This window comes from Echeneis naucrates, chromosome 5, assembly GCF_900963305.1.
Source record: "Echeneis naucrates chromosome 5, fEcheNa1.1, whole genome shotgun sequence".
Taxonomy (NCBI): domain Eukaryota; kingdom Metazoa; phylum Chordata; class Actinopteri; order Carangiformes; family Echeneidae; genus Echeneis; species Echeneis naucrates.
In genome coordinates this window covers 18,906,635-18,927,091 of record NC_042515.1, presented here as the reverse complement: position 1 = coordinate 18,927,091, position 20,457 = coordinate 18,906,635, and the positions used below count along the sequence as shown (strand labels likewise).

General features: G+C 41.9%; 1 protein-coding gene across 1 annotated transcript in view; it reads left to right on the top strand.

The window, feature by feature from the left end:
* The window catches only part of suclg2 (succinate-CoA ligase GDP-forming subunit beta), an 85,927-nt gene extending 78,855 nt beyond the window's left edge, over positions 1–7,072 (top strand). Inside the window, exon 11 of the mRNA XM_029501777.1 lies at positions 5,823–7,072. Within this exon, the coding sequence (XP_029357637.1) occupies positions 5,823–5,935 (113 nt within the window). The 3' untranslated portion in view covers positions 5,936–7,072. The remainder of the gene's footprint in view (positions 1–5,822) is intronic.
* Positions 7,073–20,457: the final 13,385 nt, after the last annotated feature.

Genomic DNA, 20,457 nt, shown 5'->3' with positions numbered 1-20,457 from the left:
CCCGATGTGGTTCAGTTTTTCAAAAAGTCAGATATAATTAAGAGCTTGAAACAAGTAGCCATTAGGGTTCTCTGGTTTCTTTGCATAGCTGTTACCTAGCACCTACAAAGTGTGTTTGCCTCCTGACAATTTGACAGTGATCAACACCTTTAAGAATGTGTAATGTTGTTTTCGCTATTCTACTTTAAAAATGTTGTGCACAGCGTCTTTTGTCACAAATTATTTTACACCTGAACCCAAAGTACAGCTTGAACCAGGATGTGTGTGTGTGTGTTTGTGTGCCTGAAAACCAAATCACACAGCTAAACTTGCAGAGCATTCAAATGTGCCTTCTGGCTAAAAGTGCGTGCACGACTAATGAAATATGCCACTTTAGAAGATTGGCAATCAAAACAGACACCTAATTTAGTCACCATGGATTTTTTTTATCCAAAGCCATGTAATTCAACCTAACTTGCAAAAATGGGGAGTGCAGAAGGTCACTGCTGGTGGTTGGTACAACCACGTTTTCCTGGCCTGGGCCTAATCCAAGCTTTGGCTGTGGGTCATTACATCTTGGGTTGCATTCTTTTGGAGAAGATTGGTTCAGAATCAATCAGCTCAGTTTGCTAGGCTGACCGCAGGGCAGTGAGAATGGCCCAGCACTCTTCAACGGGATCAGGATGGATTAACTGGCACACTTTTAATTGGAAAGCCTCTTTTCAAAGGCCTGTGTTGATTGCATTGGTATTCCCAGTATGTTGATGACAGAGCCGTGTGGTCTCGATGCTGGTAGATTTGAATTAATTGATAGATTTTGAATCGAGTGTTGGCTGTGGCCTAATAAAGATTTCAGCTTAAATATGGCATGTGCTTCAGAATTAGTGCTGATCTTTGTCCATTGCAAATTCTTGCAATATATCCAGCACAGCATGGAAATATAGACTCTTGTACAGAAATGTGTTAAAGGTATCACAAGAAGAGATACTTGAAGGACTGCACTGCCCCCTTTTGCCACATATGGAATAGGGATATACTAAATTGTTGTGTGAATATGCTGCCTGCCACTGCAGAACCCCCACCCCCCACCTAAATAGACCTCTGGGTCCAGGGAAAAAAGGTGACCGCTTACGCTTGACTCTCTTCCCCAGCCTATTGATTTGCTGAACCATTTCACAAATGTCTGTCAACCAGTGGAGGCTGTTTTTTCCCTAAAAGGAGCTCTGGACATTTTTTTCCCACCACTTAATTAAAAAAAAAGACGTGAGGTCCCGTAGTAGGGTTGAGATGTCTCCTTCAGCTCTGACAGTGTTATTATAGTTCAGATTGCCATCTGCGGCAGCAGCGCACCCAAACAAACATCTACACAACGGAACATTCAGATATATAAAGATATACACACTCCTTTCATCAGCGTCGGCTTTAACACTAAATTTTGACGAGTACAGTAGGTTTCTGTCTCATTTCTGACTCATGAGAATGAGTACTCTGAAAGCAGCAATGGTATTTGTTAATGCAAGGCTTTTTTGATCAGTCAAGCATCACTGATGCTCTTTAAATTTAATATATTTAGCTGTAGTGTGTTTCTCTCTCAATCAACTGTCGAGACAATACGAAATATGAAAACTGATTAACGACAGGCTAGCACATCAAAGGGGAAAAATGTCTGCAGCATTCAGGAGAATCCCGTCTGCGTTCAAATTAGCAGCATTTGATGTTTGACACACGGGATGCTGTAGGGAGGAGCAGGGCTGATACATTTTTGGCTCTGAAAGTAAAAGTCTCATGTTGGGTGCTGATTATTGCGAGGACTAAGAATCAAAGTCAGAATGAGTGTGATGCTGCTCAATGATGAAGGAAAGTGTTTTTACACCAATTATTTCAGGTAGCAGAATCAGAAATACCTCATTAATCCCCAAAGGGAAATTCTTCTGTTTGGTAGCTTATCTTATAATAGTTAAGCAGTTGTAAAGTCTGATCGCTTTGCGACTGGTGGCAAGTGTGGTAGCTTTTAAGATTAAACTCCTCTGCAGGGAGACACAAAACCACCTCCACTGCCTGCAACATCTCTTGTCTTTTATTATGAAGAGATAATGTGAATTGTTTTGATTGAATTTATTTTACATTGTCTGTTTCATCTGTCTCTAAAATCCTTTACGTCTAAATTGACTAATATAGCTGCTTTCCGATGAGTTGGTACCAGGAGAGTACCAGTCGTGAGTCCTCATCTATTCATCTTAATCTATTCCAAATTAATTTTACTACATAATTTCATAAGCTGCCACACTGCACTGCTACCAAGAAAACAAAAAAGATTACCAAACAAATTTTATGATTTTATGATTCCTTTTTTTGTCAGAAAACTAATGAAAAAGCTGTTTTACAGGTCCTTAACTAATGGTTGTGTAACTTGTTTGTTTGTTTTTTTTTTCTAAATAATTAAATTAATGTTAACTCACTTATTGTTGATGCTGGTTCAAGTGGCCCAACCACTGTTAATAGTAATAGCTGTGATTTCCTTACTTTGACAAGTCAAAACATCTGCTGTGATAAATATGACAACACAGAATAAGGGTAACAGGAGCACAATTCAAGAGAAGTGTGTTACACAGTAATACTTGGCTAAAATTAGCTTACATTAGTTCATATCAGGCACATTTAGCTACCAGGAAAAGTAGAGTCATAGCCAAGGCCTTTGAGCAAGGATGTTTTTTTATTGCTTTTTATCTGTAAAAGGATGGTCACTTTGTGTCCTTTTTTAAAAAATTATCCACCTGTCACAGTTGAAGTAGAAAAACACTATTTGTATGTGCAAATAGTTTGACTCAACCTAACCAAGCTAACGCATAAATGACCCCAGATGTGCTATCCAGCTTTACAGCCTTTTTGTTTCTTGTCTTATTTCATACAGTATGAGACCACACAATTTCTTAATGGGTACAATTAGAAAAGTTAATAGCATGAGCCTCCTTTAATCAGATCCTATCTTCACTAAGGAGAGCTTGTGCAGACGGAATTAGACAGAATTTTAGGAACAACAGCATCAGCAGAATACCTCCAGCACGACTGTTTGGCAAAGCCCCAAGCCTTATTATCCTGTTTAAATATGGTGGTCTGCAATTAACTCACATTCAAGTGATAATTTCAGAATAGTCACAAGTAGGCTTGTTAGTTAGAGCTGAGGTCCAACAGGAAACGTGTTGGAAGTGGCAATAGATCCAAAGGCAGAAATACTCTGCTGCTTGGTCCCTCGTTGTTTCTTGGTTTGAACAAAGGCTTTAGAGTCGCTGAGCTGTCTTGTAAGGCCGGTCAGTTGATCCATCATGCAGCAGTTTGGAAAGCTCTCAGAGCTGTAGGAATATGGTTGTGATGTGGAATGGGACTGACAAGCAAATCCAGGAGAAATCTGTCAGGAGGCGAAGCTCCGAGCAACAACTTATGAAATCCAGAGCCCTCACATTTTATAAAGATGGTACAGATGAGTGACCACGTCCAACCCTTTAGAGACAGTAAAGCCCTGTTAGGTTTACTCCTTTTTAATGGCTCCTTTAAAAGATATTCATCTAACATTTCACTTTTTCACCTTTGTGCTGTGTGTCTGTGTATGTCTGTATGCATTGCACCTCATAAGCCGCGATCCAGGCTGTGAGTAGGTCTCTGGCAGCACCTAGTGGCTGCAGGTGAACACACACATATACTTAGTATACCCCACGCACACGCACACACGCAGGCGCGCACAGACACGCACACCTAATGGCGTTGTAGCAGCTGGCCTCTGTTCTCGCCTTCACTGATATGAGCTATCAGTGCTCCCTACTGCTCACAGTGGAACTGCAGTCAACTCGCACACATACACATACACAGACACACACACACGAAGAGGCATCTGTAAATGTGTGTCTCTTCCTTTACACTCTCACAGATGTGTGATTTCCTCCCCACACATTACATGGATGACACCAGTACCTCGGCTGCTGCATAAACAGCTGAGAGCACACAATAGATACTTGTGAATATTTATGGGATGAAAATGTAGTCAAAATGCATGTGTTGTTTATTTTGTTCACTGCTATATACACTTTCAGTAAGTGTATTTGTCGTTCCGAATATCTCCTGCATTGTATATTCTCTGTGGTCACATGCAGCTGCTTCTCCCAGAGTTTCAACTCCCATTGTTTCACGTTTTCTTTATTGCAACTTTGTTGTAATCATCCAACAGACAAGCTTGTCAATATGATGATATGGATCTGAAGTTCCGAAGTCAGGATACAGAACTGAGCAACAGTGTTGTCAGCGGCGATTATAAATCTGTTTGAGAACACTCACACAAAATATTCTGTGCCATCAAATGATAAAATGACAGCAGACATACTACCCTCAGTGCCTGAGTGAAGTCTCTTTCTGTTCTTCATCTAATTAATGGCATTGTAGAATTGATTGTTTGTAGCGTGAGCCTGCAGAAATGTGTTTGGAATGAATTATCATCTGGCTGGACAAAAGAGATGAAATATTAGGCGTTAAGTGGTGCTGGTAATAGAATTCCTCATGAAAGGTGTATTGATTAGGGTGGCTGGCCCTCCGGAGAATTCACATATCACGCAGTCTTAATTACATGTCAGCTATGGGAGCTAAGGTCAACCTGTAAGCATCTAAACACACAAACACACACACACGCATTGATCCCTTCAAACATTTTACACACAGACTTATTCAGAGTTGTTGTTATAGCATGATAGTCTTATTGTCAATAGGCAGACACATTCAGCTCTAATGATAATTACTGTCTTTGATCAGCTGGTTGGTTAATAATAAAAAAGCGTCATGCTCAGTTTTATGCAGGTCGTGGAGACTTTTTCAGATGTGTTGTTTTCTTCAGTCAGCACATTCAGTCTGCTGTCATAAAGGACATATAAAGAAGAAATACACACATCTGAAAAGGTGAATTTCTCAGTTGTTGTTTTTTTTTTTTTTTCCCCTCCACTTCTAAATTGTACTTTGTTACTCAGAAATTCTCTGTTTACTGAGTAAATGACTGACTAATGCTTGTCTAGATAAGAGTTCAACATTTGGAAAATATTTCACTTTTACAATTCAGTGTTACATGGTGAAAATTTCCAAAAACTTGAACAGAAAAATCAACCAAATTGAAATAGACAAGCTGACAGATTTTTTGAGCTGATATTCATGTGTGATTCAATCCAACAAGATGGCTTTAGCTGTGTTTTTGTTTTTTGTTTTTTTTCTTATGTTGCAGCAAGGAGGTGACTGTGCTTCATTTGGCCTTTTGCTCTGTTGCCATCTCTCGCCATTCTCATTCACTATCTTCTCTGTGTGTGTCCTTCCGTCCAGTGCGGTGCCCCCTGCCCTGTGTTGTCACAGGCTTGTCAGGCTTGTGTTTGGCTGCGCAGTGTGCCGTGCTGGGAGGCAGCCAGTTCACCTTGTAGAGCCGCAGGGTTGTGCAGAGTCTCTCTCTCTCTGCTTGGTTGCAGGCCTATTGGGCCATGGGCACCTCTGTACCATCTAGCACCTGCTACCCCTGACCTCTGTGCAGCCACACAAACAGACACATACAAACACCTCTCATAAATTGCCCTTTTGCTTCGCTGATGTAGTTCACAGACAAAGCAATGTTTGGATCAGCGGTTGAATTTGCCACCACTCACCCATGTCTCCATCCATCTGTCATGAGCGTGCAGCGCTTCCTCCAAAGGAACTCTTTGTCTTTCACACAACCTGGTTTTGAACATCAGTGCAAATGGTGGATCAGGTTCAACCTTGTTAGGACAGTTTTAGTCATTTTTGTTTGTTGTTGCCTGTTGTAAGAGTGTTCTTCTGTCTGTTAGGCACAAACGTCCATGAGGCCAAGAGGATCCTGACAGAGAGCGGCCTGCCCATCACAGCAGCAGACAACCTGGATGATGCCGCCAAGAAAGCGGTGGCTGCCATCAAGAAATAGAAAACCCTCTGCGTTAATTCACCGCGCTCTACAGCCCGTCCATCCATCGCAAACATTCATTACAGCTCATTCACACATGCAGACCTCCACACTTTATCCATTCCATCCCACCAAGGTGAAAGACGCAGCTTTCTCTCTGCATATTGAGGCATCTAAATATGAACTGAGAGGCTCTTTGCGTGTTCACTTCCAGCCTTGGCAAAAGGCACTTCAAAGGTAATGTTTCACAGTGAGTTTTGAAAGCACGTGAAGGCACTTAGCTGATATGAATGGGAACAGTTACATCCAGGCTTTGCTCATACCTGCTTTGCTTTTTATTGTTGTTGTTTTGGTTTTTTTTTTTTAATAATTACTTTACTTTCCAAGGTGGTTCACATCTAGTAATTGATCCCATGCCTTAGCTGAGTCAAAAATGAGGTGGAGGAAATAGCTGTGAATTTTGTACATCATGTCTTATTTGTAAAGTGCTTCACTCTGTGATGTAGAGTGTTAATTACGTGAATCTGCGCCTTTTTATTGAAGGCTTTTTCAAACAATCTTGCCAACTCTTGTAGTCCCAGCCATAGTTTCATACGGAGTTATGGAGAAGATACAATCAAAAGATATAATAATTTTTAATATATTTTTTTCATTTTTTTTTGTGTTTGTGTGTTAGTATCCAGAAGGAAAAGACGTGAAAAAAAGAATTCAGTCACTGCACCAGTTGTAGGGGAAGGGAAAATTTTCCAAATAAATGCATTGTCAGTGGGGGAAAGCAGCAGACCCTCAGCGCTTTGTGCAGTTGTGTGCCTTTGTGTCCACACTGTGAATTGATGGAGCAAAGGAAACCACAGTGCAGCCTCGAGGTAATTTCTGAAGATACAGTAGATGCTTATTTGAAATAATTCAAGTCATCTTTGCCAGCATTACTCCTGAATGGAGCAGTGAGCTTATGTTAAGTTTGAAGATCATTTTAGTTTCAAATTAGGGCTGCAGCTAAGCGTCATTAAATTTGTTTTTTAACTGAATGTCGATAAAATGTCAGAAAATAATGAAAAAAACCCAATAGGATTATTTCTTATGGACCAAACAGAGATATTTACACCACGAAAGTAACAACATTTGAGAGGCTGGAATCTGCAAATATAAATTAGTTGCTTATTGCAACTTTCTTTCAGACAATATATACATGTTTGTTTTAATTTTTGTTGTGACTACTTATCCCACATAAGTAGTAAATTGACATTACAGTGAGGAACCAGTGAGTTATTCTGCTGAGCTAAAGCTAACCATCATAATCACCACTGATGAATTCACTTGTTTTATCAGTTCATTGATTGGGTATCAATCATTAGCAATAGCAACATTCATTAATTCATTCCATTTTCAACCGCTTATCCATTTCTGTTTGGAGACAATCCTAGCTCCACACAGAGACCAACCTACAGACAATTTAGAGTCACCACTTAACCCACACATGATGTCTTTGGACGGTGGGAGGAAACCCACACAGGCACAGGGAGAACGTGCAAACTCCGCAAAGAAAGGCCCCAGGCTGGGATCCAAACCCACAACCTTCTTATTGTGGGGCATCAGCACTAACCACTATGCTGCTGTGCTGCCATTAGCAGTGAAACTGAAAACATTTTCTAATTTTATATTGTGTCTTGCTCTTCATCTGCCGACTGTTTCACCCACACACGCACTTGAACTCCTTCAGTGTTCAAATGAAACTCGAGTGCATGTTGTCCCATGAGACATGTGAAAGGAGCAACTGTCCTTCATAGGCCCTGTACGACAAGAGACAAAGAGTTGACTGAGACCTCTTCCTGTCAGACACGCTGACTGTTTGATGGATTATCTGTCAGGCAATCTGAGAGGACACCCAGACGCACAGGATCGACTGCCACCTCCATGAAAGTCACACACATGGCACAGATTTTTTCCTCGCCTGTACACACCTGAGAGGAGCGCCAAGTCTCCGTCTCAAATAGGAGTTGGTCTCTAAAAAAAAAACATATTTTTTTGTTGGACAAAGTCAATGGGACTCCAGACAGACCTTCTGATGATTGCTGCAGTTGCTAAATGTGCTTATTTTAGTAAGAAGTCACAAGCTGCTGCCAACCTTCACACACAGAGAAAGAGATATGAAATTGACTTACAACTACTATTATTTATTTGTAACATATTAATTCCAGCATCCTTATCAGTGCAAGTAATCTGAAGACATGAACTCAGAAGTTTGTGTATCTGTGCTGCAGCATGGCAGACAGCCAGCCAGCCAAGCTGTAGAAATGGGCTGAAGGATTCAATAATTGCCTTATTTCATGCTCTTCCCTCCGTGTCTCAGAAATATCCCCACTGATGGATTGGACGGAGGAATTTATGGCTTGTTAAGGCGAGCTTCTTGCGCCCTGATATTGTTTAATTCAGTGTCAACATGGAGGTCACAATAGAATGTGCACACTGATTTACTGGACAAAATTAGTGTCGCTTCTTCATATAAATATAGATGAGGGGGAAAGAAGCTTTGGAGGTCAGCCTGAAGGCTTATATCCCGTAGTCCGCTGCTTTTAATTCAGCTAATACCTCTAGAGGTAAGAGAAGGGGGGTGGTGTTTTAAACGACCCTTTGGGTGGGCTGTTCCTTTAATTAAGCTGAATTACTGTGGCAGGGGACAGTTCCTTTCCACCCTTGGTGTTTCACTTTATTTGTCTCTGTAATTGTCCATTTTGCTTTTCACAAATCATGGCAGCTGTTTCTTTTTTTTTGCATACCGTTCTGAATTGAATTCAAAACAGTAATTGCCACTTTATGAAGCAGCCTTCAGTGTGTAAGTGCGCTGGGAGATCCGGCGCTCGTGAAAAGCATTCATTCAGACTCCAGGGTCAAGGCCATCTCTCCACCAAGTATTGGATATTTATTGAGTAATTTGGTAGCAACAACGATGAACATATTAGTTCATAAAAAAAAGTAATAGCGGTATGAATTGCCTCTGGCTATTGTACTTCATCTCTCACGGACATGGGGGTTGCTCAATATTTACAATTTTCTGCCTGTGCATCTGTCGAGCAGTCGGTGAACTGATAAGGGCCAGTACCGTGTGTGTGTGTGTGCCTGCCTATCCTTGTGTACAGTACCAACACCTGCTTATGCAGAAGTTCACATATGAAGACGACAGGTACCTTTTCCCCCATGAGATCGAACAAGCTCAAACAAAAGCAGCATTCACAGATATGTACAAGTTTAGAGCAGGCGCGGCCTCTCCTTCCTACAGAGGAGCATTAGCCTGTAATCAGTTAAAATAGTTGATAGTTGACAGGTGTTGTGGGAAAAATCAACACAGAGTGCGAGAGAGTTAAAAATGTCAAGAGGGTCAGCAGTGTGCCCCGCTGCCGGTTCAGTCTTCAGCAGTGGCCTTGGCTCGCAGATCAGCAGAGAAATCCATTTCCCTCTCTCCAAACTGTTGTCAGTGTGTCTGTAATTGAAGGACTTAGAATCGATTTGAATTACCTTGGCTGTCTCCAGAAATTGAGGCAGATTTAAAAAGTTTCAATAAGCAAACGCGCCCCCTGAATCTTTTTCCATGACAGTCTTTTGTTTTCAGCCCGACTCGGAGCCACTCTCGCCATCAATAAAATCTGAGATTCCCTTTTAATTTAACTTTTGCAGCACAGGTTTTGTCTAAAATAATTTATGGAGCTGTAGGTCTTCCAATTGTGGTTTACTGTCCATCAGTCGGACCTCAGTTTGTTTTGTCTTGATCAATCTGTCCTTCCAGCTGTTAAACCATTTCCTCCCTGCCGTTGTCAGCCTCCTCTCACCTCTCTCTTTGTGCTCTTTGCTTCCCACTTTCAGCTTTCCCTTTTTCTCTTTAACACATCTTTTTTAAGTTTAAGCTTTATTTTTCTTTTTCCATCCTTTCCTTTTCCCTTCATCCCTCTGTTCTTCTTCCCTTTTAGCCCATCTCTCCATCATAACCTCCCATGTTTTGTTTTGTTTTTTTATCTAGGATGACATCACCTCCATTGTGTCCGGAATGGCATCCAGCATAAAATCTGTGCCAAATGAAATATCTGTATGATCAGCCACAGCAAAACTTCATAGGTACGACAAGTGTGCGCAATCCTTCCTCCTTTCAGTGCCTACTGTCCAGCAGTGTTTAGTTCCACACTTTCTTCTCCGTTCCTTCTTCATTCAAGTATTTATTGCTCATCTCTCCTTTATTCTGCCCACAGACAGAAAGAAAAGGAGATCAAGATTGAAGAGCTCCACCTCTTCCTGTCTCGGTCATTCCTTCTCTAATATTTCCTTCCCTTCTTCCACGCCTCTGGCCTTTCAGTTGGCTTCATTTCCTCATTCCTCCCTCTCCTTCATTTTTATTTATCACATCCTCACTCTGCCTTTTTGCAGGTTTTCATCTCTTGCTGACATGCAACCTTACTTCCTTCCTTCACTTATACTTAATAGTTATAATTTTTAAAAATGTTTTGCTTTGAATATAATTTTTTTTATCCTTTATTTTGGCGATGTGCCCCTGACGCTGTCTTTTACAAAGCAGCTTTTGTTAAAAAAACAATCGGCTCCTGGAATGACAGTAGTTAAAAGCTCATTTGGTGTGACCTCTAATTAAAACAGCGGCAGAGGCAACAGAATGCTGTTTCAAATTGCTTGATAATTAGGCTCCCAAGTTATCCTGCTGGAGCACTTGCCAGGTGTTCAGGTGACACGCTCAGACATTCCTTTGTCCCACGATGCAACACTTTCAGGCTGTCTGCCGAGCAAAAATAAAGCTGAGGTGTAATCCTGTGGTGGTGAACATGGGCCACCGTAATGACAGGCATTTTTTTCTTTTGTCTTTTTTCTGCTTATCTTTCTACATGGTTTTAGTTTTTTTTTTTTTTTTTTTTTGTCAGAGGGCTAAGGTGTGTTTGGTGGACAGTGAGGTGTGCTAGCCGGGTTTTGATCTTAGCTTTTCAAAAAAGCATCCACTCATTCCAAACAATTTGCAGCCTAGGAGCGTATGCGTGTGTGTGTGTGTTTTGCGTTGAGTGCAGGCTGTGCCTCAGGGTGAAGGTGACTTTGACAGTTAATAGCGATAACGGTAGCTTTTCACTGCCTCCTTTTCTCCCTCTGCCGTCTCATACTCAGGCTGAATATATGAAACCTGTGTGTGTCGGGTGCTATCGCCATCAAATGGCTCTGCCTGCAGCGTGTGCTGAGAGGAGGGGGGGGTGTGTTGAGCACCTGGGAAAAGTGGCCTGTCACCTGTGATTTTGGCAACAATATAAAGCAGAGCAGTAATGGCGAGATGAAGGCTGCTGCTGCGCTGAAGCACCTTCACACATCCAGCGATATAAACAGACACAGTAAACAAGGTGATGAAGTTTAGCATGCACGCTCAGATCTGCCTTACTGAGGATCTTGTTTTGATGCAGGAGCTGTGGGTAATCAGAATTGTTGTGGTCGTGTTTATTTTTACTTATGCTCAGTAGATGTGTGTCAAAACCTGCATGAACGTGGAATCTGCGTCAGTTTTCTGTTTACTCTCGGTGGGATGGTGTGATGAGCTGTTTGTGTGCTGAAATTTGCTTGAAGGTTTGTTTGCAGTCAGGGTTGCAAGTGAATTGCTTTTCACAAAAAGTTAAACTCGCACCAGCTGAACGCATCTGGTCCTGAAATATTCAAATCATATGGCAGCAATTTGCATGAGCTGAATCCATTAGACGGCATGGTGACTAATTGTCAACTTTGTCTTACCTTTGTTTATCTGCTGTGGTTTTGCTGAACACACAGGACTTGTGTGTTCGCATTGTGGCTCATACTCATTCGCGGACGTTTCCACCTACTCTAAAGTGTAGCTGTATTAATGCTGAGGAGGAAACGCCTCGGTAATGGCCACCTTGATGGTGGGTCATCACAGTTCTTAACTTCAGGCCAAAAGAGTTGGAAGACCAGTGTTGGCGTTTACCGGAGAGCAGGAACACGGTACAGAGGTATATAATACCAACAATCACTCTTTATTTGTCCACCATTTCAGTCAAACACAGCAACACAAAAGGCTTTCCAAAACAAAGCACCCCCCCCCCCACACACACACACACACACACGCATCCATCCCTAAGATGAAATCTGACACAAGTCAAATTCAGTGACCTCTCATCTTTCCTTCTTTTACATCCCAAAACTGAGTCACATCTCAGTTTTCTGTATTAGCACCATTACATGTTTTTTCAGTAGTATCGGTCAACTAAACAACAACAGTATGGGATGTTGCATGTCACAAGATATTATTCTGTTCATCCGTATGCTAAAGAGGACAGCAAGGGGTCCGCTCTCCTCGATGAACATATTACCTACATTCAGAAGATGTTTCAAACACTTCCCCTTGTAAAATTCTCCATTACATGGGTCAATTGAGGGCAATAGGAAAAGAATAAATACCCACACCTCTTCCAAAGACTGCTTTCTCCGTTACCTACACACACAGGCTGACAGCCACTGTCAGCCCATCTGATTGCCTGTTAGGGAGTCTCACCCGCCACGACAAGTGCCCTTTTTCGCCAAGAACCATTTTCCCCCGCCATGTCAGATATGGGGATATTAATGAATGCACAATGACAGTACTTAGGGAGCAGAGGAGCTATCCTGCCTCCGCAAATTTACCTGCAGGTCACTTCTGTACGACAGGGATGGAAACCACGGAAACAAACAGGTACGGGTCAGAAACTCATCTCCTCTCCCAGATTAAAAACTCATCTTTCAAAGCAGCACAATGTTATTGAGGCTGATTCTCAGGGATGTCCATGCAAATAGAGGTGCGATTAGACACATGAAGAAGGTGGTGTCGGGGGAGGGCCATTGTCTCATTGTCCCTCTGCCCAATTACCTCTGTAACTGTAATGTGAGCGAGAGGGCAAAGGGCGTCTCTGTGTAGAAGATCCTTACTGACAGTCAAGGTTTTAAATATTTTTGCATGAAGCTCACATACACATACCTACTGCACTGGACATTTTCATCATTTGTTTGTGTTCTCAGTTGCACAGTAACTATATCAATGAATACTTCATGTTACTGCAGCTCAACACATTAGTGTTAATGTATACGATCTGACAGCGCAGAGCATTGTTGAAAGGCTGTTGGAAAGAGAAGTTTGTGCGTGTGCTTGCTTCATTGGTCTGCTGCAGCTAAATGAGATTGAGAATCTCTTTGAAGGAAACACACACTCCCATCCACGTATGTGATGTAACGCAAAATGAAGTGAAACTTTGATGAGTTCATTAGAGCTCTTTTTCTGATGCCGTTTTAATGAAAGGCGATAGAGCAAAGCCACCCAGGATGAAATGAGGGAGATTTTATCTGCTGTTGTTTCCTCATTAACCTGAAATTATGCAAACCAGTATACTTCATATTCCAGTTTGTGGTCAGCCCCATTTGCTCGTTCATACAGCAACCCCCCCCATCCCCGTCCAACCTGATAGCTGAACGCTTTCATGTTGGCTCAAACGATCTAAGGGTTTTGTTTGCTTTTCATTGCCACCGATTCAACCACAGCTTTCTCTTATAATGAGCTCTGCTAAGTTGTCAAGGTCGTATGGCGCAGACACATAGAAACATAATTTCTTTTTGTGTGTACTTGAGTGTGTTTGCCCAGGCTCAGTTCTCCATCTTTAACATGTACTTTTAGTGTGTGGAAGCTCATCATGCTGCCACTAAGGTCAGGATAAACAGACGTCATTCATCCGCAAAGACTCTGTCCCCAAGCTCTGGCATACGCAGGCTAGTCTGTGCTGCTATCACATGGAGACATGACCAAACTCTCAGCATAAACGTCATGCTTATCAGTCTGCCATTTGCAAGGATTCTATCAATAAAGGCTCCTGTTTCACACCTAATCAGATGGCACCCTGAGGAGTGTCCAGTGGCACATTTTAGGCAGATATTTTTTCCAACTGCATTTCACTTCCCTGTTAAAGGCTAACCTTACAATTTACAAAATTCACAGATTATTCCCATTAATTCCCAGACATTCCAATGGAAAGATCCTAACTTAAAAAATTCCCATAACTTTGCAACCCAAGACAGAATCTGTAATAATTAGACCCTTGCCAAGTTAAGCTAGTAGCAGTAGAAGTACACTGTGTGACTGTATACTACACTCACTTGTGCAGCTAGTGCATGAACTTTCCCTTGGCAGTGATACTGTCCTTGTGCACTCACCAGAAATTATGGTTGCAACACATGACCACAATTGTCACACAGCTGCAGGTTACTGTGAATGCTTGAACTCAAAACAAATGTTTGACTTTCCTGTGCACGGCCCCTGTGTCATGCAGCATGACCCCCAGGCTGCAGTCAGCTTGACAATTTGTTGGCAGACCGTCCTCCTCCCTTATGTAGCTGGTTATCAGTGACTTTTCAGTGTTTCAAGCTGACTCATTTAAAATACGAACCCTATGAAAGAACCTTAAATACACACAAAAGCATTTCCAGCTGAAAGTCAGCACCATCACCTAGAATAAAAGTTTGAATTATTTTGTGTAAGGGTTGTGTGAGGTAGTTATGCATATTTGATGCATATCCTGAAGTAGATTTGGATCAGCGTGCTGCCAGTTTGGAGAAGCAGCCAGGAGCACCGGCACAGAGGAAGAGCACGGTGCTGCTGTGTATCAAAGGACAGAGCTGTTTTGAAGGGAGCGTGCTGGAAACATGCTCATAGAGGCATAGATTTACATGGATATTGGATTGTTTGGGTGGAAACTCAATCGTGGGTTTTTCTAGCTAATTGTGAGATCCTGTGGTGGTTCTCTGGCTGCTTTGTGAACTGGCTGGGAGCTGATCCTAATTTATTGCAGGTAACACGCTGACTGGTGATGAAAACCTCATACAATCCCACATTACAATAATGTGAACTATCGTTTGAAAGAAAATAGGTTTTGTGTTGTTTTTAAAAGCTTTCAGCTTTCATTTTCAATGACAGCATGTTATCATGTGAGAGAAACACTAAATATTATATCTAATTATACTTAGCATTTTACTAGCAGTTATAATATTGAGGCGTTAGTACATTCACTTTCATGCCGTGGAGCCTATATGGTAGACATATACATATACGTGCATACATACCATATACATATGGTAGACATCCAGACCACACAGTAAAACAACCCTTATCTACTTGTCAGGTCATTGCACTAACGTGCACATCATCCTTTGCTCTTCATGAGCCATTTCACCATCATTCAACAGAGAGTAGGAAAATAGGAATTTTCAAAACAGGCCTCCTAAGCAGTCAAACAGCTGTCAATTTGCCGTCTTGGTGGAGCTACAAAGCGGTGGCAGTGAGCAGGGAGATCCATCCTGCCTTTCTCCACCTGGATCCATCGTTCTTGACACACACTTTTTCAAGGACACATGGCAAACTCCACGGTGGAGTTTGATAATGTAGGCAATGATCCCGAGGAGCCACAAACAGCAGCTGCTTAGGCGTCCGCTCAGGGAGAGCTAGGTGTGTGTGTGTGTGTGTGTGTGTGTGTGTGTGGAAGACAGTGAGACAGTGTTTATGTAGATTTACCAAATGATCCAAGAACAGGTTGTATGCGTTCTTAATTTGTAAATGAAGTCCCAGGGGAAATAGGGCACTTGTAGAGAAAAAAGTCACAAGACCCATGAAAACCCAGAAGCAATGAAAGTAAACATGAGGCTCAGCGTAGTCAGTGTTATATTTGGCACACTCACTACACTTCACTTCACTTAAGTAGAACATTTACACATGCAAAGTGACAATCAGGGCTGCACTGTACCTGCTCCTGCTCAGCTGCAGGCGTTGCAGTGGTAACCGGTTAGATTTTTTTTGTCGACGCATCATGCACTTCACTGTAAAGCCAAAAAAATGTGAGACACCAGAAACCAAGCGGCAAAACCTACAGTTGCTCCAATGGCTACTTAAAACTGGCTCCCAAAGCGAGTAGGTCCTCATAGATTGTGGGTGAAATCAATCTAAACATGTTTATGGCCTCTTTCAGAAAACTGTTTTCTGTTCCTCCAGCTAATTTCCCCCTTCCTGATAACTCCGATAACTTCCTGATAAATCTCATGCTGTATAGCTTACCTGATAAAAATTACTGCTGCTTGATTAAGGGTGAACCACTTTGAGCGACAGATGAGTGAGTGTAAGCTTGCCACGCACCTGCATTCAGCAAAGCAAGCTCCACGCACACTCCACTATCTGCCAAGATGGCAACAGCTGATCAGCCCACTCAGCCCACTGAGCAACAAAACCGCTCTTAGAAACCTGTAATCATGATGATAATAATAACGTTGTAGTCAGTGCCAAAAACCCAGTTCCAGAGATGTAACCATCTCAGCCAGAAAAACTTACAATGCAAACAAATAAGTTCTTTTGTTTGTAGTGTTACTAACCTTGTTGTCTTGGATTGCGGTTATTGTGCAGCAGAGTTGTGTTTTAATGCTACATTTGCCTTTGTTCTTCCTCACTGTAGTATTCTCTGCAGCTAATGAGCGCAGAGTAAAAAGAAGAGTAGGCAATATGTTTTCGGTTTACAGCAGCGTGTACATGCCCAGTGTCCAGAAATTTTTTTGCTGCAGATATGATTGTATGAATTTTTCCATCTAATTCAGACTGTCAAACCGTTCTTTTGAAAATGATCCTCCACATAAATCTCACCGCAGACGATAAACCTATTCTGTCCACTGCGACCATTAAATCTGCCTGTTTCTATAGCTAATGCCAATGCGTCTGGATGTTCTGTTCACAGGTAGGTTCAATGCTGTAGCTGCTTCCAATAAAACCATTTGAGTTCATTCCATAACATCAGAATAACAGTTAAAGCTTACAATGCAGTTAATCATCCAAAGTAAAGACATCGCCTCACTAATAAAGAGCTGTCTTTTCACACATTCAGACTGGGAGTCTGATGTTGCGTCAGTGTGTGGTAACAGATTTGTAGTGTGAGGGAGGGGCCACGTGAAGAGGCCCAGGAGAGCAACTAAATAGCCCAAGGTTTAACTGACTGACAGGCTGCTGGGCCAACGTTACATTCACATGGTGTAACAATAGCAAACAAAAGAACCGCACAACAGATCACTTTCTACATTTTCTAAAATATATTCATAGATCTTCACATTCTCAAAGGAAAATGCCGGTTCTCACCACCTGCCAGTCGCCGTCTGGGAAGTTTAGGATCACGCTCTCGCAGGATATATCACAAAAATTATGAATTGTAGTTGTTCAACAGACTTGCAGAGGAAGAATTTGGCAAATTGTCAGACTTCCAGACAAACAACCACATTAAACATACAGTTCCCTCAGTTCCTTCTTTTTCTCCCTCCGGACCTTTGGTGGAGGAATACCCTGCTCTTTAACAGCTAGTCAGTTATTCATCTTTGCTGCTTCCAGACGACAACTATAACACAGAGTTCGGTCTCAATTAAAAGTGTTATGTCTCTGGAAAGGTTTGCTATTCTCTTTACATGTGATGTAGGTGTGTGTGTGTGTGTGTGTGTGTGTGTGTGTGTGTGTGAGCATCTGTGAGTGGGAAAACCAAACTCTCCTTTCACCCACTTCACACACACACACACATAGACACACTCCTGACAGAACCTCAGAGCAGCAGATGACATTTCATCAAATATTTATGAAAAACAATCTCCTAACAGCGTAATTAGAGGCTGGGTTTAATGTTGGCCCTACTCCTCGGGCTCCTGTTCCTTGCTGTGTGGTTATTGGAGCCAGTGCCGCAGTACCTACAGCCAAAAGGGTGGGCCAATGCACACCCTGCCGGGTTATGTCATGTAGAGCAGCTTGTCGGTGCGTCACCTATGAATCTACGTTTGATTTCTCCCCCTTGTCCCTTTTCCAGTGTCATTGCTATTTATCTCACTCTTCGATATGCATAAAGCATCTGCAGTGTAATATGCTGACAGGAGACACACATTCACACAAGCACACACGCTTGGCAGCAGCCACTATATTTCCTCTGAATGGTTTGCAGAAGAAGAGCGGCTGCTGAGCACATTATTATATTTTCAGGTTATTAATTACTTTCCAATTACTTAAACAAATATGCAACATTGAGTGCCTAATTTCCCTGCTAAACTGCAGCAGATGGATGTGACTGTGTCTCGAAATGGCTATCACTTTGTACCTCAGCATAAAAGGGAAGCAGAGAGATGGAGAGGAACATCACGCACTGGCAGTTACTGTCTGCTGTCGTAGCTGTAGCACATTAGTTAATTAGTGAACCCTATAGCAGGGCAGCAGGACTTGTATGTTTTCTGTGCAGCCTTGCAGAGAAGCAGCTGTTATTTATTATTCATGAACTTTACAGAAGAAAAAGTTGAGGTGATCTGGCATTTTGGGCTAGCGCTTCTGCAAAAGCTAGATATCTAGAATAAATAATATATAATTGTGACGGCGGTTTATCACCTTGGAAGGAGTATTGCATTGTCGTGTGTGTATGCATATACCGCAAATGCATGCGTTTGGCAGCCCATGTTTGTGCCTGCTCATCTATTTACACACAAACTTGCACAAAATAGCAGCCAAACTATTCAGTCATATTTAAAAGCCTAATGGGAAATCTCTCCCTTAATTAAGATGCATGAATAATTCAAGTGGTGGCATGCTAATTAGTATTCCATCAGTCCTCTGTGGTGATGACGGCCTGTCGAGACGCTTCGCAAGTAGTTACGGCCTGTATGAGAGGACGGCAGCTGAAGTGAAGGAATGCAGACACCTTGAGAGCTGCTTGACAGAGTATCCTATCATTACTGCAGAGAGCATGAAAAGCTTCCTATTTTCTTCCATCGCTATAATTAACAACAACACAAATCCTTTGTCTGCGGAGAATCTGGTGAAGAAGATATAATTTTGGAGGGAGATGAGCCTCTGGAGATAGGCTCTTTTTTTTTTTTTTTCATCCTTCATATTTGTCTGAGCCCGTGTAGTTTCCTCGTCACCCAGGGTGTAGTGAAACTTCCACATGTGCACTGAGCTGTTTTAAATGCATGATTTAGCAGTATTATGGTCCTGCAGTTATTGCCTTGCTCTCTGAGGGGCTGTTTAATGCTAGTAAAAGCAATAAAGAGGTGTTAAGATGGAAATTAAGTCTGGATAAATCACCAAGGTTAACTTTGCTTTGGCTCACAATTACAGTCTGCCATCAACGAAATGCATTACTTTATTTACAACAGGAATATTAACCCGCGTATGGAAGCAGGCTGCTGTAGCTGTCATGCTGTGTAATCTCTCACTCCATTGTTTTTGCTGCAGTACGTCGGAGCCGGTGTCATCTTTAATTTAATTACTGCTAGTCATTGTAATGAAACACATTAATGATGGCACAAAATATTTCTAAAAAAAAAAAAAGAAATTGGAATTGTAGCTTCTGTCGAGGCCCGTGGCTGTGTCAAAATATTTAAGGACTCGACATTTTTTTTGCCATGAGGCACACACTCCCTGTTTCATACACACACATGAAAAGAAGAAAGGCTCCTGTGAGCCCGTGCCTGTGTGAGTGTATGTAGCCCCGGGGAGGCAGGCTGAGGTTTTGCGACGTCTTTGTGCTGGGTTTAACCTTGGCTCTGGGCTAAACACACAGGGAATGTTCTGAGAGGACCTTCAGCCATCAGCAGCGGCTTTTCATATACTGCCTCGCTCCTGTGGGAGCGACGCCACAAACACAACTATTGATCCACTGTCATAGTCTCACACACATTCGCCCCTCTGTGTTTCTCTTTTTTCTTTGTGTGTGTGTATGTGTGTCACCAAGGCTAAAAAGTATTCTCCAAAGTGGTTACAGAGTCCATGATGTGGTATTGGGGGTATTGATGTGTTATTGGTGTCCTGTGTATCCTGTGGGCTTTGACTTTTGCATTATGTTTCTATTTGTTTTAGTCTATTTGTATCTATTTATAGCCAACTGTGCCCTTCAGCAGATGTGTTCAAAATATGAACTATGGTCATTTAGACTCCATTTTATGGGGACTTCTTGGAAAGTAGTGACTCATTCATGGTGACCTCATGCTGGTTTCTTTTCTGTCTATTCTCAATCAAATCAAATGCAGTAATGACACCTGTAAGATATAGCAAATCAGCCAAGATTCACATGATGCTTATGAAAGACTGTATATTACCAACAAGAAACATCGGTGTATTTTAATTTTACACAAAATGAACCTTTAATGGCATTTCCTGTATAGGATTTAGCAGCAAACGTATTTACCTAACTTTTACTGCTTTACCTGGATTTATTTCTAAAAGGTCAGCTTGCATGTTATCTACCAAATCCCAAATAATGTCTCACTGAGAGGTATGGGTATTTTTTCTTTTTGTGCGAAGTCCTCAGTTTGTGTGGTTAGTTGGACATTCTATAAAAAAGACGTCTGAACATCAGACAAGATCAGCAGACAAAAAGCATATTCAAAAGATTTGAAGCTGGGCGGCTATGTACATAAAAATGAATTGCTCTGCAATTGACCCATTTTATTTTTTTTAATCACGACCTTCAGGCACACTTCAG